Source organism: Leuciscus leuciscus (assembly GCF_965113295.1).
Source record: "Leuciscus leuciscus genome assembly, chromosome: 20".
NCBI lineage: Eukaryota > Metazoa > Chordata > Actinopteri > Cypriniformes > Leuciscidae > Leuciscus > Leuciscus leuciscus.
In genome coordinates this window covers 18396330-18424113 of record NC_138744.1, presented here as the reverse complement: position 1 = coordinate 18424113, position 27784 = coordinate 18396330, and the positions used below count along the sequence as shown (strand labels likewise).

General features: G+C 35.0%; 4 protein-coding genes across 7 annotated transcripts in view; 2 read left to right on the top strand and 2 right to left on the bottom strand.

Moving 5' to 3' along the window:
• The window catches only part of LOC309483303 (C-X-C chemokine receptor type 3-2-like), a gene marked incomplete at its 3' end in the record, with an annotated part of 35279 nt that extends 35164 nt beyond the window's left edge, over nucleotides 1-115 (bottom strand). The window contains exon 1 of one of the 2 annotated variants that reach the window (XM_082149057.1): nucleotides 1-115. The other variant, XM_082149058.1, reaches the window with a different exon arrangement.
• pafah1b3 (platelet-activating factor acetylhydrolase, isoform Ib, gamma subunit) lies at nucleotides 47-7504 on the top strand. The gene is made up of 6 exons (XM_082149089.1): nucleotides 47-161; nucleotides 725-808; nucleotides 974-1063; nucleotides 3398-3514; nucleotides 5017-5139; nucleotides 5902-7504. The coding sequence occupies exons 2-6, from the start codon at nucleotides 731-733 to the stop codon at nucleotides 6157-6159; spliced, it is 666 nt and encodes a 221-aa protein (XP_082005215.1). The 5' UTR covers nucleotides 47-161; nucleotides 725-730; the 3' UTR covers nucleotides 6160-7504.
• Nucleotides 7505-10374: 2870 nt separating this feature from the next.
• On the top strand, nucleotides 10375-14229 carry LOC309483128 (uncharacterized protein). Of its 2 annotated transcripts, none has more exons than XM_082148774.1 (4): nucleotides 10375-10562; nucleotides 11099-11188; nucleotides 12486-12536; nucleotides 13342-14229. In XM_082148774.1, exons 1-4 carry the CDS (start codon nucleotides 10499-10501, stop codon nucleotides 13464-13466), a joined length of 330 nt encoding a protein of 109 aa, XP_082004900.1. In that variant the 5' UTR covers nucleotides 10375-10498; the 3' UTR covers nucleotides 13467-14229. The 2 variants fall into 2 exon arrangements, with proteins under 2 accessions (XP_082004900.1, XP_082004901.1); XM_082148775.1 differs by having other exon boundaries at nucleotides 10380-10562; nucleotides 12486-12530.
• ceacam1 (CEA cell adhesion molecule 1) lies at nucleotides 13526-24800 on the bottom strand. 2 transcript variants are annotated; one of them, XM_082148772.1, is made up of 15 exons: nucleotides 24650-24800; nucleotides 23251-23553; nucleotides 21726-22004; nucleotides 21338-21601; nucleotides 20970-21242; nucleotides 19529-19780; nucleotides 19086-19361; nucleotides 18750-19001; nucleotides 17681-17953; nucleotides 17345-17596; nucleotides 16272-16544; nucleotides 15936-16187; nucleotides 15246-15521; nucleotides 14499-14729; nucleotides 13526-14374 (listed from the first exon to the last, which is right to left on the bottom strand). In XM_082148772.1, the coding sequence occupies exons 1-15, from the start codon at nucleotides 24699-24701 to the stop codon at nucleotides 14286-14288; spliced, it is 3597 nt and encodes a 1198-aa protein (XP_082004898.1). In that variant the 5' UTR covers nucleotides 24702-24800; the 3' UTR covers nucleotides 13526-14285. The 2 variants fall into 2 exon arrangements, with proteins under 2 accessions (XP_082004898.1, XP_082004899.1); XM_082148773.1 differs by lacking the exon at nucleotides 14499-14729.
• Nucleotides 24801-27784: the final 2984 nt, after the last annotated feature.

The window sequence follows — 27784 nt, the reverse complement described above, 5'->3', positions numbered from 1 at the left end:
CGTTTTTGCTTTTGTAAAGTTTTATGCTATTTTATAAGTCGACTGTTCTCGGCGATCTGCCAGTAATGCCTGGTTCGATATTCCTGCTTCCGGGGTTTGGCAGCTGACCGCTGGCTGGCTGACTGATTGAACACTGAACTCTGCTGTGGTTACATTTGTTGGTAACGATATTTCCCATCCTTAAAATGAATATCAATCGACATAAGTGCTTATATGTATTGCAAATACTTAGTATCATATTACGCATTGTTTTAACGCGTTTTTGCGCCTTGTTCTTCTAAAAGGAGACATCTGCATGCTAAGTGCTACATTAGCTATGTGAGCTACTCAGTTAAAAAAGCATTTTTAACTAGCATTAATAATCTTTAAGACGTTAACTTTTTGATATACTCAAACGCCCAACCAATTATTATTTACAGGCTGCTATTTTTTCATCAACTAGTTTGTGAGGTTAACTACTGCAATGCAAACTTCATCAAAAATAGCACCAAACTAGTAAAGCTGTGAAAAATGTAGCCGTGTTTGTGCTTGTCATGCAGATACGATGCGTACAAAGTACATAAGATAACCATAGTACAACTTGTTTTAATTTAATATTTTGCATGTTAAAGCACAACATTGTGCTCAAAATGGTATAATCTCAAATGTTGTTGGGCTTATAAGAGGGTCCATTTTTAACGCTACTGGAAAAATGTAACTCATCTCCCTCCATGTCGTTCCTCAGGAAGTAATGAGTGGAGATTCTAACCCTGCAGCCACACCCACCCCCTGTCAGGACACACAGGGAGATGGCCGATGGATGTCATTGGTGGTTCTTTTGTACAATATACAACACAATTTTACAACTTTAGTGTACCTATTCGACTGCTTATATATCCTGTTGTTTTATCTGTCAAAAACACAATTAGCCAGCACCTTCTCTAATATGCAAACAGAGTCATAATGGCATTTTTATGTGTTCTCATCTGTGCAGCACAATCGATTTGTATCGGACAGTAAAGGAAAAGAGCCGGATGTTCTGTTTATTGGAGATTCACTTATCCAGCTTCTGCATGAGTTTGAGGTACAACATTCTTATCAACGACTGCATAAATACTTGCTAGGTTTTGTATACAAGAAAAAAAGAAAAAATATATATTAATATTAGGGGTGTAACGGTACACAGAATGACGGTACAATAGGATAAATGGTCACACTTTAGTTTAGGGCCCAATTCTCACCATTAACTATTAACTATGACTTTTGCCTTCATAAACCCCTAATTACTGCTTATTAGATAAACATTTTATTGGACTATCCTGCTTTTAATGCAAGTAGAAAACATTTGTATGAAGTAAGCTTACGTAAGGATTTGTTTAGTCAGAATTTACTACAAAAAGGTTTTAGAATTTTTATCATGTTAATGTTAAAAATCTTGAATAATAATAAATGCTGTATTTTTTTTCTGTTTGCTTTTTTTATATATACATGTAACTCTTGTATTTTTGTAATTCAGATTTTGCCATGAAGATAGCCACAGATGCTGACATGACATTAAATAAAACTACACTGATACTGCTTATTAGTTAGTACGGTTAAGTTTAGGTATTGGGTGGGATTATGGGATGTAGAATATGGTCGCAGAATAAGGCATTAATATGTGCTTTATAAATACTAATAAACTGCAAATATCATAGTAATATGGATGCTAATAAGCAGCTAGTTAATAGCGAGAATTGGACCCTAAACTAAAGTGTTACCAGTAGAGATGCACCGATTACAATTTTCTAGGCCGATTCCGATTTCCGATTTTTCATTGAGTTTGACCTGCCGATACCGATTTTAGCCGATTCCGATTACATTTTTTCTAACCACTTTACAGCACACACAAATATTTATTTTCTATCTTTTCTTTAATAGACCATTTTACATTTTGCATAGAACATAGATAATTTTTGTTCTATGCAAGAACAAAAATGTCCATTTCATTTTGAAACGGACGTAATTCACGAGGTTTCCTATGTGTGCACGCAGGGTCCGAAATTAACACCCGCCAAGCGCCAAATGCGGGTCGATTTTCTGTTTGGCGAGTAAATCTCAAAAGGCTATCCGCCACACTGGCGGGTGAATGTTCATACCAAAATATGAAATTTTAAGATTTCTGCCCCTAAGAACGAGCAGAGCGCGCGCACGCGCGAGAGAGAGAGAGAGAGAGAGCGCGCCCCGGCCGCGCGCGCGCACTCACTCACTATTCAGAGCGGCCAAGCGTCAAGCTTCCCCATACTTTTTGACAAGCGTCCTTGACAGGGCGGCCAGAGCTTCTTTGCAGCTCAAGTCGACGGTGGTGTGTACGTACAGTTAACGCTCTATCTGTTGACGGCGCTGAGGAAAAAGCTCCCGCCACTGGAAGAAGCGGTCGCCGCCCATTTGTGTCCTCCTGCGCACCCATCAAAGCCGTGCAGAACGTCTTCAGCTCTCGCGGATCGTGCATACTCCGCCGCTGGCCAGGCTGCTTCTGCTTTACACACCATGGTCGTTCTTTTCTCGAGAAAAGGAGTTTTCTCATAGCGTTTGCAACGCAATACTCGTTCCCTTATCTCTCAGGGAACCGAGGTTATACTGTAAGAAACCGAGTGCGCAGTCTTCTTCCTTCCCTTACACATGAGTCAGGTAACAAAACTGACAAAAACATTTTTTATTTCACCCCAATGATAATATTTCATATATTTCTCACATTTTGATCAATATATATAGATTCTTTTTTTATTATACATTTCAAATTTTGCTCTGGACAATTTTTTATGTTTGTATTCAACATAATAGGCCTACCTTATTATCTCAATTAAAAGTACTGAAATTAATGTATATGTGACAAAAAAAAAAAGGCTGTTTATTATTTTGGCCAGTAAAAAATATGCTTGGCTGATGGATTTTTTCATCTACCAGTCCCCGTGGCAGGTAAGCCAAAAAAAGTTAATTTCGGACCCTGTGTGCACGTGTGATGCTGATGTTGCGCGAAGTTAATCATGCGGCGCCCGAGTGCATTTGACCGGCATAAAATTGGCATATGTCAGACTGACCGGTCGGTCGCCGGTCATGGCCGATAACGTGAAAATCGGCCAGTTCCGGTCACCAGCCGCTCAATCGGTGCATCTCTAGTTACCAGAAAAAGCAACAAATCCACAATGCTAGGTTTTTTATTTTATTTTGAACTGACAGTAGTGCAAATTACAGTTTGTTCCACCTAACGACGTTTAGTCCATTTTTTATTAGTACTAATGCAGACTTTTTTTCTTTTATATTGATATTACAATATGGATTATTAAATTATTTAAAGCTATGAGAACATCAACTACCTGTTTAAAGGTCATTTTCAGCATTTTACAAGTGTTAGTTCTGTATTACTTGATGTTGGCAGGTTTGGCGAAAGCTGTTTTCTCCTCTCCATGCACTGAACTTTGGGATTGGTGGAGATGCTACACAGCATGTACTGTGGAGACTCATCAATGGAGAACTGGACCAGATCAGCCCAAAGGTAAATGACCTGCAACAGGGAGGGCAGGTGCTCAAGCAGAAAAAAAGGGCACCTCTGTAAAAATTACTATAAAAATTACAAAATACGTTAGTTACATACTGTAGAACAGCTTTAAATTACTTTAATATATATTTATTTAAATGAGTACGAATAGGGCACTCCAGACTAACTCGTATGTTTCTGTTAACGGGTGAAGATCCTCCTTTATGCCCCTTGTGCCAGTATCCATTATTACTGAAGCATATTTTGATGGACTGTGATAGATTTAACTCTGTTAGAGTTCTTTATTTTTCAGTTGACTCTTAATGAAGTAACACCAGATCTAGTTTTAGAATTTTTATCAAAGATAAAATGTAAAAAATCTATTTTAATCGTTCTTTTTTTAATCTCTTTCTCGCCATGAATTTAGAGATAGCTGGCATGGCGTTCAACTATAAACAAACAAACAAACAATTTAATAATTAAATTTGTCCTTTGTTGGCATCATGCTGGAATTGGTAAATTAACAATCAATGTTGTGCGTTACTGACAGAAATTACAATTTATTATTACTATTATTCTATTATTATTTTGATGTACTTACACTTCTTTTACAGTTGTTGGGATGTTATGAAATTAGTTTTAAAATGTAACATTTTAAATATAGAAATATGAAATTAAATAATTAAATAATATTTTTCTATGTATGATACTTTTCTATGAAACTTGAAACCACCAGTAGGTGGCGGCAAGTCTTAATAAGTGAGTCAAAGAATCATTCATTCACTGATCCATTCAAACCGGCTGATTCATTCATGAACAAAACTAATTTAACTATTATTACAATATCTACATAGAGCTAACCTAACTAGGCAATAGTCCTATATTAAAGGAACCTTTATTTTAAATAATTTAATTAATGAGTCAATACATTATCAGTCCTTCCAAAACATGTTTTTGTCTTACCCTGTTTTAAGTGTTTATATTTTAGACCTAGTGGGATGGTTTTTGCAGGAAATTGTGTACATGCGTCACTCGCTCGTGTGTCATCATATCCGTAAATAGAAATGATACGTGTGGAAGTGTGGGATAGGTTGACATGGAACAGCTAAATCTCAAACCTCCTGGGAATCACCTGTTAAAAAAAAAAAAAAAAAAAAAAGAGTCTGTTGGCAAAAAGAGAACACAAAATTTCTCATTTCGCAAACTGATCGATTTATTCAAAAGTTAAACCAGTGTTTGTCAAGAGACTTTTTAAACCAAGCTGTTCAAAGAATTAAGGTGGAGCTTCAGCTTATGCAAGGTAGCCCAGATACTGTCTGTACATGTAAACAGTAAATCTTTGCATTCTTTCTAAGAAGTGAATCATTTGCGTATGGATCCCTTATTTTTAAGGAAACATGAAGGAAAATGGTCACAGATGGCACTGTTTAGACATCTGAAGTTAATTAACAAAACAAACTTAAAGACCCTCTTCTAGCAAAAATGGTTACTAATGTCTTATTTGGTCTGTTGGTTTGCAGGTGGTGGTGTTGTGGGTGGGCACTAATAATCATGGTCACACTCCAGAACAGATTCTTGGAGGCATCATGGCCATCGTCAATGTGATCCATCAGAAGCTGCCTAATGCTCACACTCTTGTGTTGGTTAGTTTTCTCAGCTCCTTCCTCTCAGTCACAACAACTTGAAAATAATTTAATCCTCAGTTTAATTCATCACACCAGTCTTGTCAATTTCCATCAGTGCTGATTGTGATGTTCTTGGCCATTATGACTTGTTCAACAGAGAGTAAAGGGTAAAACATAATCCAAAACAAACATTATACAAGAACAAATAGGTGAAAATAATGACCAGAACAAATGTTAATTATAAAGAGATAGAATGTATTTAAAAATTATACAAATAATTGAATCTTATTAATGCTTTCCTGTAGCTCAAACAGTAAAGACTTGTGATGTTACAAAAGATTTCTATTTAAAAAATATGCTGTTCTTTTGCATCATGGTTACTACAATAATAAGCAGCACAGTTATCACCTTTGATAATAAGAAATGTTTTTTGAGTGCCAGACCATCATATTACAATGATTTCTGAAGGATCATGTGACACTGGAGTAATGATGTTGAAAATTAAGCTTTGCCATCAAAGGAATAAATTACATGTTATAAAATATTCAAGTAGAAAATGGTTATTTTAAATTGTAATAATATTTCACAATATTACTGTGATTTTGTAAAATATCTTATAAACCTTTTGAACGGTTATGCATATTCAGTCATTTTGACCATTGACAAAAAGCTCCTTTTTTGTCTTTTAGACATATCCTCAATAGATATTGGTGTCTCATTAAAAGGCTCAAACTTATTGCATCTGTTGGAAGGTAATTCTCTTTCTTTCCTCACCACTAGGGGTTGCTGCCGAGAGGTAAAAGTCCAAACCCTCTTCGTGAGCGTAACGCGAGTGTGAATGCTCAAGTTCAAGCTGAGGTAGCGTCTCTGTCTCATGTCTCTTTTCTGGACATGGACCCTGGGTTCATTCAGTCCGACGGTTCCATCGCACATCAGGACATGTATGATTATCTGCACCTCACGCCGCAGGCCTACCAGAGGGTGTGCCAGCCCTTGCATGAATGCATCAAATCCCTTTTAGATAAACTAGCTCCTTGAACGCAAACACAAAATATAGCATAAACACCCTTTCCTGTGAAATAACGGATGTCTCATCATTTATGCTCTACAATTAGAGCCTTATTGAGATATAAACACCCTGAGGAAAAAACACATGACTGTTTAAGACACAAACAATATATCACACACACAACACATGCTTCCCGTCAGTATGCTTGTTACTACAAAAATAGATTTTGTTTAAAAGACAGCATAAAGGGATAGTTCATCCAAAACTGCAAACTGTGTAGTCCTCATGTAGTTCCAAACATCTTATGACTTTTTATTTCTATAAACATATATCCCACACACATACACACACACACACAGAATAAATAGTCATACAGTTTTGTTATGACATGAAGGTGTAATGACAGAGCTTTCATTTTTGGGTCAACTATCCCTTAAAATGTACGCAAAATGCATTACATTACAAAGTCTGTACATATATAAACAAGCTTGTTGTTTTGCAGTGTAATGGTGATGAGTAGAGGTTGTTGAAGTGTACATAATGGCTGTGTGCTGCTATCATGGTTTGATTGACCAATACTTCCTTTTGATCCTTGTGTAGGAAACAGCAGATTTCTCGAAAGTATAGCTCTTCAGATGTTGGAAACTGCTTGTTTATTTGTTGAAAGGAACAATGTGGGTTAATTTGGTTTTGTTTTCCGTCATTGATCCTTAGTACATGCCCATAGTCTCTTTTCTGAGAAAAAAGGGTAGGTGCTTCACACAATGTTACGTATCTTTAAAATGATTCCATAAGATTTATTGTTTTGGATACTTTCTTTGCAGGAATTCTTTGTGATAAACATTGAATTAGTGTTTCAGTTATTTTTGTACTGTGTTTTTCTTATTTTTGGAATTAATTCTCTCCTTCACCTCCAGGTAAATCATATGTACTTAAGGCACCAGGGGTATCTGACTGAAAGATAGGATCAAATCCAACCTTGTAACTTGAGACAAGGAGTGGGTGTGGGTGGTCCTTGCATGGCTCAGTTTCTAATAAGCAGAGAATTGAAATTACAAGAGTCCGATCACTTTCTTCATTTTAATTTCTGGATGTGTTACAACCAATCAACCCACCGTCACTTTCAAATGCTGATGAATATGTTTAAATGTTAAGGTGTATGATTGTTCTGCTGCTTTGTCCTGGTGTTTGTGTTCGTACTGTCTTGTCTGATGGGCTTTTGTGAACATTATCATCTTCTAATGATTCCAGGAATTGTGTCTCCCTAATGACTTATGTTGAGATTCCAGCCTGAGGGTTAGATGTCATGTCTGGTGCTGCGATAAACAACCATCATGTAAAAATTATGGAATAAAACCTGGAAAACCTTTCAAATGTGTTGTGTTGTTTTGAATTTCTATTTTAAGCGGTCTTTTGTTATGTAGGAAAAATTTAGTTTGAAAACCTTTGTCAAGTTCTTAGAAGTGTATTATATTCAGTTTTTAAATATACAGTACACTGTTCAAACCTTTAGGGTTGGTACGATTTTTGTTTTTGAAAGAAGTCATGTAAGCTCACCAAGGCTGTATTTAGTTGATCAAAATACACATTGTGAAATATTATTACAATGTTAAATAACTGTTTTTTATTTTAATATATTTATGAATGTAATTTATTCCTGTTATGGCAAAGCTGAATTTTCAGCATCATTACTCTTCAGTGTCACATGATCCTTCAGAAGTCATTTTAATATGCTGATTTGCTGCTCAAGAAGCATTTTCTATTATTATCAGGGTTGACCGTTAATATTTAAGGTGAATTTTTTGTTGAATAGAAAGTTCAAAAGAAGCATTTATTTGAAATAGAAATCTTTTGTAACATTATGAATGTCTTTTGAACAATTTAATGTGCCATCGCTTTATTAAAAATCGTTGCCCAAACTTTTGAAGGGAAGTGTAACTTTTGAAGGGAAGTGTTTATATTATATAAAGGTAATATGTGACCCTGGATCACAAAACCAGTCACAAGTCGCACAGGTTTATTTGTGGCTATAGCCATTGTATGGGTCAAAATTATAGATTTTTCTTTTCTTTTGTAAATGTCCTACCGTAAATATATAAAACATTTATTTCTGTGAGTAAATTCAACTTTAAAGACGATTTTCTCAATGTGTAGATTTTTTTGCACCCTTAGATTCCAGATGCTCAAATAGTTGTATCTCGGCCAAATATTGTCCTATCCTAACAAACCATACATCAACGGAAAGCTTATTTGTTCAGCTTTCACGTGGTGTATAAATCTCAATTTCAAAATTGTGACCTGTGACTGGTTTTGTCGTCCAGGGTCATATATATATATATATATATATATATATATAGTAGTGGCCAAAACTGTTGTCTGAAGGGGATATTTATTTTCTATGATCCTTTTATGAGATTGATTAAATGATCACAAAATGGTTAAATTACTTGGCAAAAAAGGCAAAGTACAGCTACAGGTTTTATTTTACTTTGCAAAAAAAATACAGAGAAACAAAAAGCTCACAGGAAAACACATAATAACTACAACATAATCAGGTATTAATTTCGTTGGTTCTTTCTTGTTTTTGCATGTGTTCATCATTTTTGTGTGAAAGCCTGTCAAAAAATTATGTCTGCACAATTTGGCATGTGTCATTGCGTTATTACAAATAAAACAATTGACTGCAAGCACAACTACAATCATATTATTACAAAGTCGTTCAATACATTTTTTATAATATTTAAATAAAGGGAAAAGATGTCAATTTTCCACTGCTGGACAGCACTTTTGGCCACTAGTGTAGTGTGAGTGTGTGTATAAAAATTTTACACAAATGTCATGAACTGATATTTAATAAATATTATTGTTTTGGGGCATGATATTTTACAGTCTGAAATAACCAGAAAAAAAGTATCGAAATGAGATTAAATTCAGAAGTTAATCCATGTGATTAAAGTAACTTCCAGTTGCTTTCAGAAACCATGCTTCAGAGTCAGTCTCAGGTCTCCTTCAGCTGAATGAATTGAAGCCAGTTGCTCTTTGATATTGTGTCACTGCACAAATACTCTTAAATACCTTTTGGCACCTACAATCTGATAAGCATCAGAAAACAAGCACTCGGCTGGGACATGTTATGTTGTACACACAAGAGTGTCGGATGACATGTGATATCAAGCTGAGTGATTCAGACTGTTAAAGATTGAATTACAGTTCCAGGATATCTGTAAATCAGTGAGTTTCGAGACAACCCATGTGTACATAGTTCTTTTATCAACTCAAATATCTTGCACAACATTTCTTATATGTCAGCATGTGACAGGTAGATTTACAGCTAGAATCTAATTTCTCTTCATTAGGTCTCTGTTCTGAAAGCCGACTTCAAGACATTGATTTAAAGTTAGAGGAAAAAGTATGAAAACTGGTTTTCTGCATAACTCTGGTATTCAACAACAATAGATACAGTCTGTTTATAGTTTCAAATTGTTATCCGACACAAATATTCAGGGCAGAATGAGGATTTAAGTATGTGATTTGAAATTGTGTGATGTTTATGGGTTTAATAACAGAGGTCATGCTAAAGCATCTCAGTTGAAGTCAAAACTCTGAATAAAGAACTCCACTAGATGTAATTTCTTCTTTTTTTGAGAGTGTCTTCAGAAGGTCGACATTTTTCCCCTATGGTGTTTTGCAGTTATGGTTTTAGTCAAACCAGCATGTTTTTACAGTTTAATGAATCTGAGTGAATACAAGATTGATTATGGGGTTCATGCTTGATATCATTTAGCTGTTAAGGAATTTATTTTTTGGTCCTGAGTTGTTCATCAAATGTGACCCAGAGACCTCCAGGTGCTTGTTCACAAGAACATCCATTATGTTTCTTCCATGGCAAATCATTGTAACCGCATAATGTTATCAGACTTTGAAAGGTTTAGTGAAATATGAACTTTTGGGTTTCTGCAAAACAATCTAATGCAGAACATTTGGCACTGGACTTAATAGGGTCTCATTTGAACTGAACTAAGGTATAAATGTGATATGGTAAGAATAAGAAAAAATTCTGTGAGGGTTCATCAGAGTTTGAATTACAAAGGAGACATTGAAATTCAGCAAAATAATGACAACCCTCATCACAGATCTTAGACGTTTCCATCAAACAAAACAAAAACAAAAATTCTAAAATTCTATCCAGCAAGTTGGGGCATAACCAGACTTGGATTTTGAGACCCAGAAATCAGAGCTCTGTCATATAAATACTGTGTAACCCTAGATTTGAATACAGAGTTCTCTTGAAAAGCAGGAGTCTTGAAGACTTAAAAGCATTCTTTTAGACAGTATTTCTCATTTTCTTTCTAAGTGCTTGTGAGAACGATGAAGTTCCAGATGCTTCTGCTGGCCTTTGCTCTGGTGATTGCCACTAACATCCACTGTCAAGGTAAAAAACATTTTTTTTTATTAATATAATTACATTTAAGGTATGCTATATGTTTTTTTTGTTTTTTTTTAGCTGTTATGTTATATTGCATTGTAATGTTACAAACCAAACCAAAAATATATTGCTTGTTTTTCATTTGCATTTAGCTGTTAAATTACATCTGTTAAAGGGATAGTTCACCCAAAAATGAAAATTCTGTCATCATTTACTCTCCCTCAAGTTGTTCCAAACCTGTATGAATTTCTTCTTCTAACTCAAGTGAAGATATTTTGAAGAATATGGTTAACCAAACAGTTGATGACCCCATTGATTTCCATGTGAAAAAAGTATGAAATACTATGAAAGTTAATGGGGTTCCATCAACTGTTTGGTTACCAACATTTTTCAAAATATCTTTCATTTTTGGGTAAACTATTCCTTTAAATCCTGCAATATATATATTTTTTTATTTTTTTTTATTTTATTATAAAAATGTATGATGTTAAATGTGTGATTTATTTGAATATTTGATGTTTCAATATTTGTCCTTGATGCAGCCCAGCCTCAGCTGAGAGATTCAGATAAATCTCCAGAGGTCAAAGGTCACGTTATGTCAAGAAGGCAGGTCAGGACATGCAACTGCCGTGGTAAGATGATACTCACATTTTGTGCATAAGGTTTTTACATATCTTACATATCAGAAATCTACATATCTGGAAACCTCCTTGAGAGAGGTCACCATCAACACAAATGGTTTAAAAATGACTTTTGAATGCGTCACAAAATAGGAGCCCCAAATCTCTTATATTTTCTTACACACTGACATACGATAAAACACTGATGCACAATGCATCAGAAAGCTATATAGCTATTCAAAGCTATACTCTAACAACATATAACGGGCTTGTTCCTCATTTCTAAGGCATGAATTTTAAGGAAGCACTGAATCAGATAGTAGTCAGCATTTGAAGTGGATCATAAAAGTAAATCAAAGTTGTCCTAAGACAAGAACGGGTATTGTTCAAAATTCATGTATAACTTTGATGAAAGGTTTTGATCCACTTCAGATGTTGACTACTGTAGTTATAGGGTGAATTCAGGGTGATTGGGACACTTTTTGCCATTGAGATGACTTGGAAAAAGTGTCTCAATGAACCGGAATTCACCCCTGTTATTGTATCGAGAAGACAAATCTTCATTCCATTTAATTGTGATTATTTCTGTTATGAGTTACCAGCACAGCTGATCGGTTTGCATGACCTATCCTACTGGTGAAAAAAAGCTTAAACCAACCTAAAACCTGTTTGCTTATCAATCATTCCTACATTCACTGTAAGTGAATGTAGAGGAAGCACTTAACTAAACAGGGTACAGCATTCTATTTGTTACACCTTCATGTAATGCAGTGAAGTCTGACACATTGCTTGGGGGGGGGGGGGGGGGAAACCTGTATTTGTTTAATGATCATTCAAGCATAAAATGCAATATCAACTGAGGCGGAAATGCAAATATTATTTGGACCTAACTTCTTTGGATAATAATAAATGAATTAAAAAGTAAGACGTGGGGAAAAAATAAAAATTGCTCAATCTTCTTAATGACAACTGATGCTTAATTGCTCATAAAACAATCTGAAATGCTTAATTATTTTGCTAACATGCTCTAAAGTAAGTTGGCCAGTGAACGCGCTTTATTTACTATAATAACATTTATTACGTAACTCACTTGAAACTGTCGGTCTCTTAGAGCTTTTAATCGTTCTTTCCTTATATATTCTATTCCTTATATCAGTGTGCTTCTTAAAGTGTGATGATGGAAGTTTTGATTCAGAATATATGACATTTTCTCTAACAGTATGTAGGCTACTGTTTTGCCGTGATGTGCAAAAGTACTTATAATGTAAAAAGAGTCCTGTCATTTTGATTGATGTGGTGTTTTACACAGGAAGAAGAATTTCTGTGGAGCAGAACTGTCCATGTGAGCTGCAACGTCACAGTGAGTCATGCAACCTGTATTTACCCAGACCATTTTGACTTTTACGTTAAACAGACCAGATCATGAGACAACTTCCCAGTGATCTCCCAAAATCTCATATTTACTGTATATCATGATAATTAAGCATATCACATGAGTAATGAGCGCAATATCACACAAGTGCTGTTTTTGTCCCTAATAGCAAATGTGATACTGATTTTATACAACAGTTCAATAATTAAGTTACTATTGTGATATATTTTAGTTCAATAAATAAGAAGTTAATTTTGTGTTATATTTCAGACAATCTTGTCTGCTTTTGCTAAATTTCGTCAACGGGGATATTACCTAATAAAGCCAGAGCAGAACTGTAAGCCCATTTATAAAGAGAGCCATTTACTTCATTCCTGAATGAATCAGCTGTTTGACCGAATCGAATTAATGAATGAAGTTTCTTATTTAGAGTATAATTTCAAAAAAAAAGAAAAAAAGATTTCATTTCCATATTTAAAAAATCCACTAAATGTATTGTTCACCCACAAATGAATATTCTGTCATAATTTACTCTTGGCCGTCGAAGCCTGAAAGCTTGTTGAATCAAATAATAATAAAAAAATTCTAAAGCTCCTTTTATTCATGTCTAATTTATGTTTATAATGACTTTAATGACCATTATCTTTTGGGGGGTAATTTCTCAGCTAATCTGATGTCCGATTAATTTGCGATTAATTCGATTAATTAATCGCCACATTGTGTAATTAATGAGATAAAAAAAAAAAATTTATCGCTTGACAGCCCTATCCATTTTCCTTTCTTTTATTTTCAGGACTCCTCAGCAAAGAGCAGTGGGCTCTTTGCCAAAAGAAGGGGATTGCAACATTTAAAAAATGCCAACAGTTGAATGGAGAAATCAGGAAGCAGAAGAAAGGCAACATCAGTATGCCGATTTAATCCCACAGTCACTATACACACAAACTATACGCCCCCACAGTTTTATACATGTACTTATAACACAATATCTAAAGTAAGTAGTGTATACTGAACTACTTTTGTATCTGTAATATTCCAAAACATTTAATCTATCCAGTGTTCTAGGTTCAGTTTTTACAATTGGAAAAGATATACATATTGGAAAAACATGTGCAAGTGCATTTAAAAATAAAACAGGTTGCCAATAAAAAGAGAAGTTTGTTTGAATAATTTGCTTTTATTTAATTCCATAAAGAAAACATTTATATCATATATAACATTTCACATTTTTTTGATCTTTTAAATAACCACAAAATACATAAATCACACAGTAGGCATATCATTTTCCTTTAAGAAAACATTTCATAATTGTGAGATATAAGAAACATGAACTTTGTGAAGTAAACAGAATTAGGATAATATGTCATTTGGATAAGTAATTTGCCAGAATTAGGTGCTTTCTATCACGCCTAAAAAAAGAGCAACAAATCAGAATAATCCTGCATCTGTGAGGTTCAGCTTTAATTTAGAGTAAAGCATATTAAATGGCTGATTCATTAAATTACTGTCCAATTAATGATAGTAATAAATGTACCACATATATCATTTTTAGAAAATAAATATATAGGCAAATAATGCAGTATAATGCCATTAAAATGTAACAAGTTGCTTTTTTAGTTGCCAAAAGAGTGTTCCGTTAATAAATGCTTATGCCTGGCTTTCAATAATGTTTAAATATGTTTTACTAATCTACAAGCCTCATTCAGAAATGCCATGTTCATCCTGACAGTAATATCAGTATTAGAGGCATTGCTCCAGCACAGGGAGCAGCAGGGCGATGAGAGCCGTCAGCAACACACTCGCCTGGACGCTGACAGCAGCATTGGGGTCTGTGGTAAATACAGAGAGAGGATGGTTACTTCAAGAACACAGCATACAACTTCCTATTTCTGCATATTTTGACAGTTAACCTCTATATTGCATGTTAACTGTTTTGTGTGAATTTGGGCTCACAATTGACGACTTGGCTGGTGTAGACCGTCACATTGGTCAAAGGGTTTTTGGCCACACAGGTGTAATTGCTGCCCAGGATATACTTTAAGGGGACTTCTATGGTAGATTGATTTCCCACTACTGTGTTGTTTTCGATCCAGTGATACTCAGCAGGTGGCTGAGACAGTGCTTGACATGTCAACTTGGCGGGAATCCCTGGACTTACAATGATCTGCACACTCTGTGGTCCAACTGTTCAGTAAACACACAGAGGTTTAGTTTTTACAAAAAACAAGTATTTTAAAGTCAGATTTATATCAAAGTAATTAGGAGCCAAGCACTGAAGGACACCTTCAGACCATCCTGACATTTTGATAGACCCAACCGTTCTCGTACAGTTGAGAAATTAACAAATTCGACGAAGAGCACGCCAAAATGGACATGAGGCTGTAGCTCCACAGCGATTTGCTGTATTAAGATGAAATATAAGATAAGAAAAAATAATATTGTTGTGAAACGCGTCGTTATGTCATCCCCTGGTGACGTTTCAAAAAGTTTTGAGACAGCCACCTTGTGGTCAAAAAGTATAAAGAAATTTAAAAAATGCTAATATCTTTTGAATACTGAGTAATACTGAGCACAATGATACCAATTATGCCATATTTGTTCAAATTCATTTAGTTTTTAGTTTAGTTCCCCTTTTGTGCTTAGCCCCTTAATTGCTGCTTACAGCTATATTTTAAACATGTATGTTTTTATATTACTTACAGATGACCACAAGACCATATGGTTCACTGACATGCTCTTTCAATAAGTTTGTGGCGACGCACTTATATTGCCCGTCATCAGCGGTCTTCAGATTTTTGAAGGTCACAATGGTATTATCTTCTGAAAATGTAACTCCATCTGATTGCTGGAAATTCTGGTTGTTTCGAAGCCAGTGGATTTTGTTGTAGGGACCCATCACATTACATTTGAGCTGCAGACTTTGAGAAGCCAGAGGAATGAGACGATCAGGGGTCACAACCACTGAAGATATGGGATCTGTAGAGAGTACAGAATATTATATTAGTCCATCTCACCGTGTTGTAAATAGTGTGATTATGTACCTTCCAGGGTCGCGTTTAACAGTAATCTTCATTGGAATTATCTTTATTTTAATGATTTTTAGTTGGTGGTCTGTATTGAATATGATGCCATAAAAAATACCTGTACTGCAACATTTTAGAAATAAATGACTTTCTATTGAACTGTCCCTGTGTTTGTGTACAAAAAACAAACAAAAAAACACTGCAACAGTGTAGTCCGATTCAAGAACAACTGTTTCAACAGTTTGAACAACAATTTCTATATTATGTAAGCAAAATGTGCATAACTTTTCAAATGATCTCTTTACATTATGTAAAAAAACAAACAAATGGGTTAAAAAAGATACTGACAGGACACAAAAAGACCTACCTATTACAGTTAATTGCACTGAGGCGTTGCTGCTGATGCCTGTGATGCTATTGTAGGCCATGCAGGTGTACTTTCCACTATCGTTTAGTGAGAGAGCTGCGGTCACATACACTGGGCCATCTCCCACTTTTGAACTATTGTGGAACCAGCTGTATTGACTTTGAGGACGAGAGACTGCAGTGCAGTTAAAGGTCACATTGGACCCAGTCTCTGCAGTGATTGGGCCTTCGACTTTCTGGTTCCATGGACCATCTGAAAGATGCCATATACATTGAAAATGATTCCCATGATCAATGATTCGAATGGACATGTTACAAATATATCTGTGTTACTCACAGTTGACGATCAGGTCATATGTGTTACTGGTCGAGTTGCTGATAGCGTTACGTGCTTCACAATGATAATGTCCGTCATCATTGAGAGAGAGATTTTGGAATCTCAATGTGGAATTGTCACTGGACAAAGTGGTTCCATTTTCAGGATTCAGGAACATGTAGTTCTTCATCCACTGAATGTGCTCAACATCTCCAGTGGCAGTGCAGGTTAGTGTGAATGGTTGGTTTATGATTGGTTGCTGATTTGCATTTACAATAGCATCACTGACTGGATCTGAAATTTAGACATAAAGATTTTAGGCAGATGACATCATATAAATGGATAGTTCACCCCCCCCCAAAAAATTACTCATCCTCATGTTGTTCCAAACATGTACAGTATGCAATTCTTTATTCTGTAAAGCACAATACAAGATATTTTGAAGTAATTCTCAATGTTTTTTTGTCGATACACTTAAAGTCAGTGTGGTCCAGTGTTGTTTAGAACCCCATTGACCTTCATTGTACAGACTAAAACAGCTGGAACATTCTTCAAAATACCTTCTTTTATTGTTGCAGAGAAGAAAGGAAGTCATACCTGTTTGGACTATTAGAGTAAAGGATGACAGAATTCTCCATTTGTGGTGAACTATCTCTTTTAAGTAATTCTGTACCTTTCCTTATCACCCTATCCACCCTTTTTTATCATTATTTTTTTTTATATAAATAAGAGTGTAGCAGTCATTTGTAACTTGAATGTGCGAAGCTGCTTCCAGTTATTTTAGCTGTACAAGTACAGTCTGTAATGCTGATTGATACTGCAAACTGGTATTTGTTATCTTATTGTTTTTATTTATTATCATAATCATTAACACACTGGCAAATAGTTTTATCGTTTACTGCACTGTTATTCTTCAAGTTATTTACCTAGCGGAAAATGAACCAGAAGTCTTGCACATTCATATAAAATGCTTACTTTAAATTGCAAAGTTAAGTTGATATAAGAACTCAACAAATGCGCTTACCTGCCTGTTGAACAACAGAACTTATAAAATATTAAAAAAGCATTCATTATTTGAAGGCCTAACAACTTACATTTTAAGGTTAATTGCACTGAGGCGTTGCTGCTGATGCCTGTGATGTTATTCAAGGCCATGCAGGTGTACTTTCCACTATCGGTTAGTGAGAGAGCTGCGGTCACATACACTGGGCCATCTCCCACTTTTGAACTATTGTGGAACCAGCTGTATTGACTTTGAGGACGAGAGACTGCAGTGCAGTTAAAGGTCACATTGGACCCAATCCCTGCAATGGTTGGGCCTTCGACTTTCTGGTTCCATGGACCATCTGAAAGATGCCATATACATTGAAAATTATTCCCATGAACAATGATTCAAATGGACATGTTACAAATATATCTGTGTTACTCACAGTTGACGATCAGGTCATATGTGTTACTGGTCGAGTTGCTGATAGCGTTACTGGCTTCACAATGATAATGTCCGTCATCATTGAGAGAGAGATTTTGGAATCTCAAGGTGGAATTGTCACTGGACAAAGTGGTTCCATTTTCAGGATTCAGGAACATGTAGTTCTTCATCCACTGAATGTGCTCAACATCTCCAGTGGCAGTGCAGGTTAGTGTGAATGGTTGGTTTATGATTGGTTGCTGATTTGCATTTACAATAGCATCACTGACTGGATCTGAAATTTAGACATAAAGATTTTAGGCAGATGACATCATATAAATGGATAGTTCACCCCCCCAAAAAATTACTCATCCTCATGTTGTTCCAAACATGTACAGTATGCAATTCTTTATTCTGTAAAGCACAATACAAGATATTTTGAAGTAATTCTCAATGTTTTTTTGTCGATACACTTAAAGTCAGTGTGGTCCAGTGTTGTTTAGAACCCCATTGACCTTCATTGTACAGACTAAAACAGCTGGAACATTCTTCAAAATACCTTCTTTTATTGTTGCAGAGAAGAAAGGAAGTCATACCTGTTTGGGAACTTTGGACTTTGAGAGTAAATTATGACAGAATTCTCCATTTTTGGTGAGCTATCTCTTTTAAGTAATTCTGGACCTTTCCTTATCACCCTATCCACTTTTTTTTTTTTTTTTTTAATAAGAGCGTAGCGGTCATTTGTAACTTGAATGTGCGAAGCTGCTTCCAGTTATTTTAGCTGTACAAGTACAGTCTGTAATGCTGATTGATACTGCAAACTGGAATTTGTTATCTTATTGTTTTTATGTGTTATCATAATCATAAACACACTGGCAAATAATTTTACCGTTTACTGCACTGTTATTCTTCAAGTTATTTGCCTAGCGGAAAATGAACCAGAAGTCTTGCACATTCATATAAAATGCTTACTTTAAATTGCAAAGTTAAGTTGATATAAGAACTCAACAAATGCGCTTACCTGCCTGTTGAACAACAGAACTTATAAAATATTAAAAAAGCATACATTATTTGAAGGCCTAACAACTTACATTTTAAGGTTAATTGCACTGAGGCGTTGCTGCTGATGCCTGTGATGCTATTGTAGGCCATGCAGGTGTACTTTCCACTATCGTTTAGTGAGAGAGCTGCGGTCACATACACTGGGCCATCTCCCACTTTTGAACTATTGTGGAACCAGCTGTATTGACTTTGAGGACGAGAGACTGCAGTGCAGTTAAAGGTCACATTGGACCCAATCCCTGCAATGGTTGGGCCTTCGACTTTCTGGTTCCATGGACCATCTGAAAGATGCCATATACATCGAAAATTATTCCCATGAACAATGATTCGAATGGACATGTTACAAATATATCTGTGTTACTCACAGTTGACGATCAGGTCATAGGCGTTACTGGTCGAGTTGCTGATAGCGTTACTGGCTTCACACTGATAATGTCCGTCATCAGTGAGAGAGAGATTTTGGAATCTCAAGGTGGAATTGTCACTGGACAAAGTGGTTCCATTTTCAGGATTCAGGAACATGTAGTTCTTCATCCACTGAATGTGCTCAACATCTCCACTGGCAGTGCAGGTTAGTGTGAATGGTTGGTTAATGATTGGTTGCTGATTGTCCATACTCACCATAACATTGGTGACAGGAGCTAAATTTCATACCAAGAAATAAATAAGTAAATAATATATATATGTATTATATACACTACATTTCCAACCATTTCAGATTTTAAAAACAATCAGGCTGTCAAAAAATCTCACACTTTAAAACTAACACTAGTTTCAGTTAAGCAAAGTACTGAATTGAATCACTCACCAAGTACAGTTAACTGCACTGAGGCATTGCTGCTAATGCCTGTGATGTTATTGTAGGCCATGCAGGTGTAATTTCCACTATCGTTTTGTCGGAGAGCTGCAGTCACATACACTGAGCTGTCTGCCACTTTTGAGCCACTGAAATACCAGCTGTATTGACTTTGAGGACGAGAGACAGAAGAACAGCTGAATGTCACGTTGGATCCCACTTTGACTACATCTGGACCAGAGGCTGTTGTGTTGATTGGGCCATCTAGTAAATACATGAATTGTGTTAACTTTCTGTTTCATGTTATACTGGTGCACTATTTTTAACATTGTAATACACATAACTAACAATGAAGTACACAAAGATTTGAGCAATTCTTTGAATTCATACAATATCAAGTTTAGAATATTGATATTTTTTAACGTTGTTGAAAGAAGTTTCTTAATACAATACAATACAATAAAACTGTAATATTTTGAAATATTACAATTTAAAAGAACTGTTTTCTATTTAAAATTGTAATTTATTCAATCTACTTGAAATGAATCAATTCAACTTTAATTGAATTATTACTGTAATTTACAAAGCTGGATTTTCTGCATCATTACTCCAGTCTTCAGTGTCGCATGATCCTTCAGAAATCATTCTAATATGATAATTTGCTGCTCAAGAAACATTTCAAATTTTTTTAATGTTCCATTTAAAGAGATACATAAGAACTAGATTAAAGCAATAAGCCCCAAGGAGCCGTGCCTAACAACGCCCCTTAGCTGTCTAAATTCACTGTAAACTATGGCTTCACTGGGCTTATTGCAAAAACAGTTAATCCATAAAAAAACTTATTTTAATATTTATCTTATTCATAAAATAAACAGTGCAGTAAGTAATACTTATAATGGTCACAGGTGTAGGCTATGTTTGTAGAGTCATTTACAACAGCTTTGAACGCGGTTCAACCAGTCAGAATCAAGGACCGGAAATATACTTATAATATATAATTATATAAATTATACAGCTTTGCTATAGAATACCATGGATTCAAATCGAATGATTCAACTCACTAAAACTATAAGTTATGTAAATAATGAAGACGTTTGAATTCATGAAATTATTTTGTAGGAACTAAATAAATTATTTATAAATAATAACTATAAATCAAGATCCAACATTAAAAAAAAATCACAGCTCACTATTATCTAACACTAAAACTTTTTTGTCATTTCACCTAAAAAGTGTTCAGATGGAATAAATCTCACAAATGGCTGATGTTCAGATGAAAAGCACAGATTAATAAGAGCATAACTATTTAATAAATGTTTTGCGATGACATTTAATGACCATTTATTTATGGTCAAGAGAGAAAATTACGGTGGGAAGACATCTTACCCCCATCTTAATCTATATAGTATTCATAGGAAAACAAAGATGTTCTGGAAATATCTATCCTACTCACAGTTGACCGTAAGGTTGTAGGGCTGGCTGATAATGTTGGTGACAGCATTACTAGCTGCACACTGGTACAATCCGTCGTCACTAAGAGTGAGTTTTTTAAAGCTCAGGGTTGAGTTGCCATTGAAAAAAGTGATCGTATTGTCGGCGTACAGGGACATGTTGTTCTTCATCCACTGAATGGAGTCCACTGGCCCCACAACATTACAGCTTAGATTAAAAGGCATGTGTTCTACTGGAGAGCCTGATGGATTCACTGCCACTTCTGATATTGGGTCTAAATAAACAAACAACAACAATGTATTGATGATAAAAAGATCACAAGATCAAGCATAAGAAATGTAGACAAACATATTTCGAGAGTGTTCTCACCAAATATACAAATAGTTTTTGTCACTGAAGCATATCTGAGCGTGACTTCATTTTGGGCAACGCAGGTGTACAGTCCCGTTCTGTTCTGGGTAATGTCTGTAAGATTATAACTCGAACCATAGACATTCAGAGGATTGCCATTGTATGTCCAGTAGAAAGAAGCTGTTGGTTTGGACTCAGCAGAGCATGACAGAGAAATGGCCGAACCAGAAGTGTATGCCATGTTGTCTGGCGAGGCTGTAATTCTCAGGTTACTAGGCCCATCTAAACACATAAAACCAATTTAGATTGAGCTTTTGAAACATGTTATTGTCAGCTGCCCCTCCCTATCTATGCACTTTGAAGGAATATGTAGTGAAATCAATACTTTGTGCTGTTATATACTCACAGCTTATTGAGAGATTCATTTGAATACTCTCTTCCTTGCTGATGTTGTTCATCACAATACACTTGAAGGGACCTTCGTCGTACCGCGTCACACCACTGATGACGAGATTTCGTCCATTGTTGCTGAGCTGAACTCTTCCTCCCGCTGTGACTGCAGAGCTGCCGTTCTGCCATGAAAACCACAGTGGCGTGCCGCTGGCGTTGCATGTGAACGTCACGGTGTCGTTAAACTCCACCAGGTTTGTCATGCTTACATTTGCAGTAACATTACTGACAGGCTCTACAAGTTAACAGACAATGTTTTTAGCACAAGAGTTTCAGCAAGCTCAAAGCATTATCTACCAGACCTTAACTTTTCGCATTACCAATCCATTCCTTTATCTGCATCCCCTCAACAAAATCATCTGCAGTTCACCGTATAAGTACAGAGTACATGTAAACCTATGCTGTCATCAGACATCATGCTGTTATCTAAGCCAGTGGTTCCCAAACTTTTTGAAAGCATGGCATATCCCTTTGTAGCGTTTTATTTCCCACGGCAACCCAACCCAGTTAAACTAAACGTAGGCCTACATGTGTACATATGTTTAATATTATTATGAAAATAGCATATAAATGATCAAATTGACTTGTTTTATCAAACAACTTGTTGAGAAAAATAAGAATATTAAAACAATTATTTTAATTTTGTGTCATTTAACCACTTTTTACACTCACTCAAGTTAGCAGAGCAGCATGTGGGACATGCCAAATTCACATACAAGTTGGAAAAAAGCGTGGCACCCACTTTTGGAACAAGCTTACAGGTTCATGTTGATACAGTATAGACTAATGTTATAAACAAGTTTTTTTTTTTGTATTCAAAGAGCATGAAGTAACCACATGGCAAATATTAGGCGTTATAAATTATAATTTTTTAGCAGGAAGTGTAAGTGTTTTTAAGTGCGTAAGCAGCTAAAAGTTGAACTGCGTGCACAAATGTTTGTTTTGAAAACACCCTTATAAAGATGTGTGTACAGTGTAAAGCAAATAATTTGTAGATGTAGTAGATAATTCTGGTAAAAAAGCCAAAGATTTACTTGATTATTGTAGTTTTTATTGTAGGCTACTTTCTTTTTTTCTGTTTGTTGTTTTGGTTTACAATTTTTTAAATATATTATTCCATCATGAATGTTTATGTAAAATTGTTAAACGAATCAGTGGTCACATTGATGGAAAAGTCTATAAAACTGTGGACACAGATTATCAGGCCAATATTGTTGTTGTTTTTTGTGAATTTAAGAAACATTTGATATAAGAAATCTTCTTATTTAGATCAATTTAAAAATGTGCTTAATGTGGTAACATGTAAATTTATTGTTTTTATTCAAGATAAAAATATAATTTAAATTCACTTAATGAACCTAAAAACATCAAATTCTACAGCTCAATTAAGGTCATCTTTTTTTCTTTTTTTTTACAGTACAAGTTCTGTGAATATCTTATTTTTACAGTGTGTAGGGTAAGAGGGTCTTTATTCGACTTACCCTGAACATCTAATGTAATGCCTGCTTTGGCACTGCTTGGATTGAAGGCCTGAAATACATAGATGCCGGAGCTCTTCAGAGTTACTGACATTAAGGTGAGCTGATATGTAGTGATGTTTAAATGTATTCCATCTTGGTTGGTATCACCCGGGTAAACGGTTGTTGAGACCCATAAGAACAATGTACTAGAACCAAACAACCAGTTCCCAACTGCAGCGTTGATGGGGTCACTCAAACTTATGGTGACATTGGTCCCGACCGCCACAGGGTTTTGTGATGGAACCAGGGTCAGTGCATAAAGACCTAGGAGAGGCAGGAGAGCCAGTCAGTATCATTTTAGACAATCATATAAAGTAAGAAAATATTCAACTCTCATTGTATTATGATGGAAATAAGTCTAGTGATTTACATGTAGCCTTTGCATATTCGTTGCTTGTTTCCATAGTTGTAGTTTTCATATTTAGTATGTTCTAGCTTGTAGAAGTAAAAAGGACAAATAGACACTATAAAGTGTACTAATGAACAGCATATATTTAATATGCAATAATTATGTGGTCGACCCTCTAATTAAGCATTGCTATTGCTAATGTAATTCCTTTTCTGTTTATGTGTAATCTGAGACTTTATTCTAATACTTTATTCTGACATTTTGGTGATACTGTATCCACAAATGTACATTTCTTCAAATATACAAATATATATTTATTGTAATAATAATTACAGTCAGAAGAACCTGAGAAAAGTTGAATATTCAGAACTGTACATTATAACAGTATTGCACTTCAAGTTTTTGAAAATAAATGAAACACATTACAATAAGGTTTTATTTGTTAACATTAGTTAACTACATTAGTTAACATCAACTAAGAATAATAAATACATTAGAAGTATGGTTTGTTGTTAGTTCTTGTTAAGCTCAGCATTTACTAATACATATTTAAGATTGAAAGCTGTAAAATGAGTTAATGCACTGTGAGCAAACATGAACATAAACATGAACACGAACATTAACAAAGGTAAATAAGTGCTGCAAAAATATTTTGTTCGTTGATAGTTAATGCAGTAACTAATGTTAACAAATGAGGCCATATTGTAAAGTGTTACCAAAATATAAATGTTATTTAAAAAGTGATTTGATACTAAATACTACTGACAATTTCTTAAAATTGACCTTCTTTTTATACAAAATTTGAAGATTACTAGTGACATTTATTTAAAAAAGAAAAAGTAAAATACAGAATTAATAAAAAAAAACGTTTGAAAGTTAACTGTTCTGTCAACACAATGTTTGGTAAATTTGTAAAACTGGTACATTTACAGTAATAAATGATCTTCTTTCTGCATTGTTGTTCATAAAAAAAGAACTCAATTGAAAATGAAAATACAATTGAATAAATACCTGGTATACAGATTAAGGTGAGGAAGAAGAAGGGAAGTAATTGATGTCCCATTTTGGAAATCCTAACTAGAAAATATTTTACTTCTTCCACAAACTTCAGATGAGTCTGAAACTAAATGGAGTAATCACTATATACTTACATTCTACCAATATTTACCCAATGACTAGGTTCTCCAATGAGAAAGCATGTGACAAAAAGGTACTCCCCTTGTCACCATCACACACATTCACTTTGAGTGACGGTGTTTGTTGTGGTTGACTGTAATCTGGAATCAGACTGCTGGTACCCAGCTGACATTCAAGTCACAAATCCAAGGTCAAGCCATATGTATTTAAATATTTCCTGGCGTGGAAAGATATTAAAAGATTTTTAATAAAAAGTGTGCACTATCAACACTAGAGTTGATATTAACATGGAGTGACTCATGATGACAGTTCAAGTTTGCTGTTTTCATTCACACCAGCTTCCAACGTCACTCCTGGTTTCAAGTTCTGAGTATTTAAAGTTTGTTTTTATAATACATTAAACTTTTATCTCAAGTGATGTAAACAGAACAGGTTTGATGTCATTGAAAAGCTATGTTTAACATTACTTCATTTTGTTTGCGTTCTAAAAGATTACTTCACACTGATATGAGTTTTGTGCATAAAAATTGTGAAAAATCATGAATCACTGTTTGTTTTGAGATTATTTAAATGTGATAGAGGCTTTTTGGCTGACTTTCAAGTTCAGCACTGACACGCCCAAGAATGATTCTCATAAAGTTTAATAAGAATAAAATTTTAATAAGGCTTAATAAGACACTTTAAAAAGAATAAATCTTTTTATACATATGAAATTTAGTCATGCATTTAATCAGACCCTAATCATAACCAAGCATAATAACAAGAGTTCTGGTGTAAGATATTCATCCATTCTCTTGTCCTAAGGTGGCAGGGATGCTGGGACGTAGGCAGACTCCACATAGAAAGATCTTCTGGCTCAGTTAGGACTCGAACCAGGGACCCTCTTGATGTAAGGGGACACTATACTACTCTATTAGTGCGATCCTATTAATCGTCAATATGTCTTTGGAAATACCATCAATAGACAACTCATATTTATTTCAAATCATATTTATATGTAAATATACCCCTAGGGTGAGATCCTGAACCACATCATTTGTTTATTTAACATATAGGATATAAGACAGGGTATATGTTCCCCAGGGCAAGATGACCTTCATTTTTCTCTTGACCATAAAGTCAAACAATCTCAATTCAGTCATCACTTATGATGAATGGCTACGCTATAATATTGTCATTTCTTCTGAATATCAACATTTGTTCAGTCAAAACAATTTTGAGGTTAACTGATCAATTTTGTGTCTGGAAAATAGTGATCTATGACATTGTATTATTTTGAAAAAACAAATGTTTTTATTATTATTATAATTTGATAATAAGGGATTTGTGAAACATGAATATTTTTAGATTTGAATTATTTAAAAATAAAATAAAAGTTTTTATTGTGAAGTGAATTGATACAATTAGACCTTTGTTTACGATAATTGGCACAGAAGGCCCCAAGTGAAATGTTGTTACTTATTATTTTTTTTCAATTAACATTTATTGTACTTCATGGGGTTATTATTCAGTAATTTCATGAATTAGTTGAACATTCAGACATCTTCGCTTTTCATTTCTTGCCCATGACAGGGGGCCATCTTACGCTAGTAGTGATACATTTACAGGAGATATATCTAAATATATTACAATTTAAAAGTACAATGTTCTTAAGGGTGGCATCTTCCCCCATTTTACACTTCAGATGTTAGCAGCACTATCTCAGAAAGAAGTAAGTTTATGGGTTATGGGTTTATGGGAATGAAATGTTTTCTTTAAAAGAGTAGTTGTAAAAGTGTTTAAGGAATAAGAACTGGTTCTCGGTTCCCAACCCTAACTGCTATTTCGAATGTAAAACGGTAGAGAATCTATTTAAACATCTGTGTCACAGTGCTATTGTTCAAAATTATTTTTCTCTACAACCCCTCCTGCTACTCACCTTGAGCAAACACATCTGAGTTTCTCTTGTACTGATCTGAGGCTCTTTGATGTTCTTGTGATTTCTCGTTTTCATTTCAGCTTAACCACTGTTAAAATGAGAATCAGAGATTCAACTATCTGATTTGTGACCGGTGTAATGAATAAGCAAAGAAAATATTGACATCAGTGACTGACATACCGTATTTGCATGATAATAAAAATATAGACAGTGAAAATTAGGCAGTTATACAGGTTTGAAACGACATGATGAGAAAGTTATGATGACAGTATTTAAATTTTGGGGTGAACTATTATTTTAAAGTCTTCAAGTCTTCTTATTTTCTAATAAATAAATGAATCTGTAAACCTTAGATAACCAGTAGGAATAAATAGTATGCTTCACCCTTATTGTGTGGGAACCACAAAGCCAGTAAACAAAGTTAGTAAAATGATATCCAAAGAGGGACAATTCTATCTTCAATAAGTGATTGAAGAACAAATAATACCGAAGCCTGTTTTTGTTTTGTTTCTTTAGCTGGGTTGGGCCAGCCTTACCTTTAATGCTCTAGGCTAATGCACAACATTGTCTGGAAATATTTGTCTGTTTGCATTTATATCGCAAGATATCATCTGAGACAAAGGCATCTGTTGATTCTATTTATCTGTACCGTAGGAGAGACACTCACATCATTTCAAATGCTCTCTGGGTAGCCTATAAATAAAAGGTTTGTAATGCAAACACCGCAACAATGCAAAATCAATCAAGTCTGGACGAGAATATTACTACATGGCTCGATTCTGATTGGACCACTCATCATCGAGGTAGCTGAAACCATAGATATGTAGGCTACGGCTGAAACCGGTGCAGTCTGTAGTATTACACGCGCTTCCTTGTTTCATACAAACGCAACTGGCGCCATCTTGCGCCTGGGTTATTTTAGAGAGAATCACAGGCTTCAGGATTCGGTAGATGGAACACTGTTGAAATGTTCGTCTTGTTGTTAGGCCGATTTTCCTAAATGTTTAAAGTGTTTTAGTAAGTGCGTAATGTAGCTGTTTGAGCATAAAAAAGATATGCAAGGTTACAAAACTTAAAGTCCACTCCAAAGG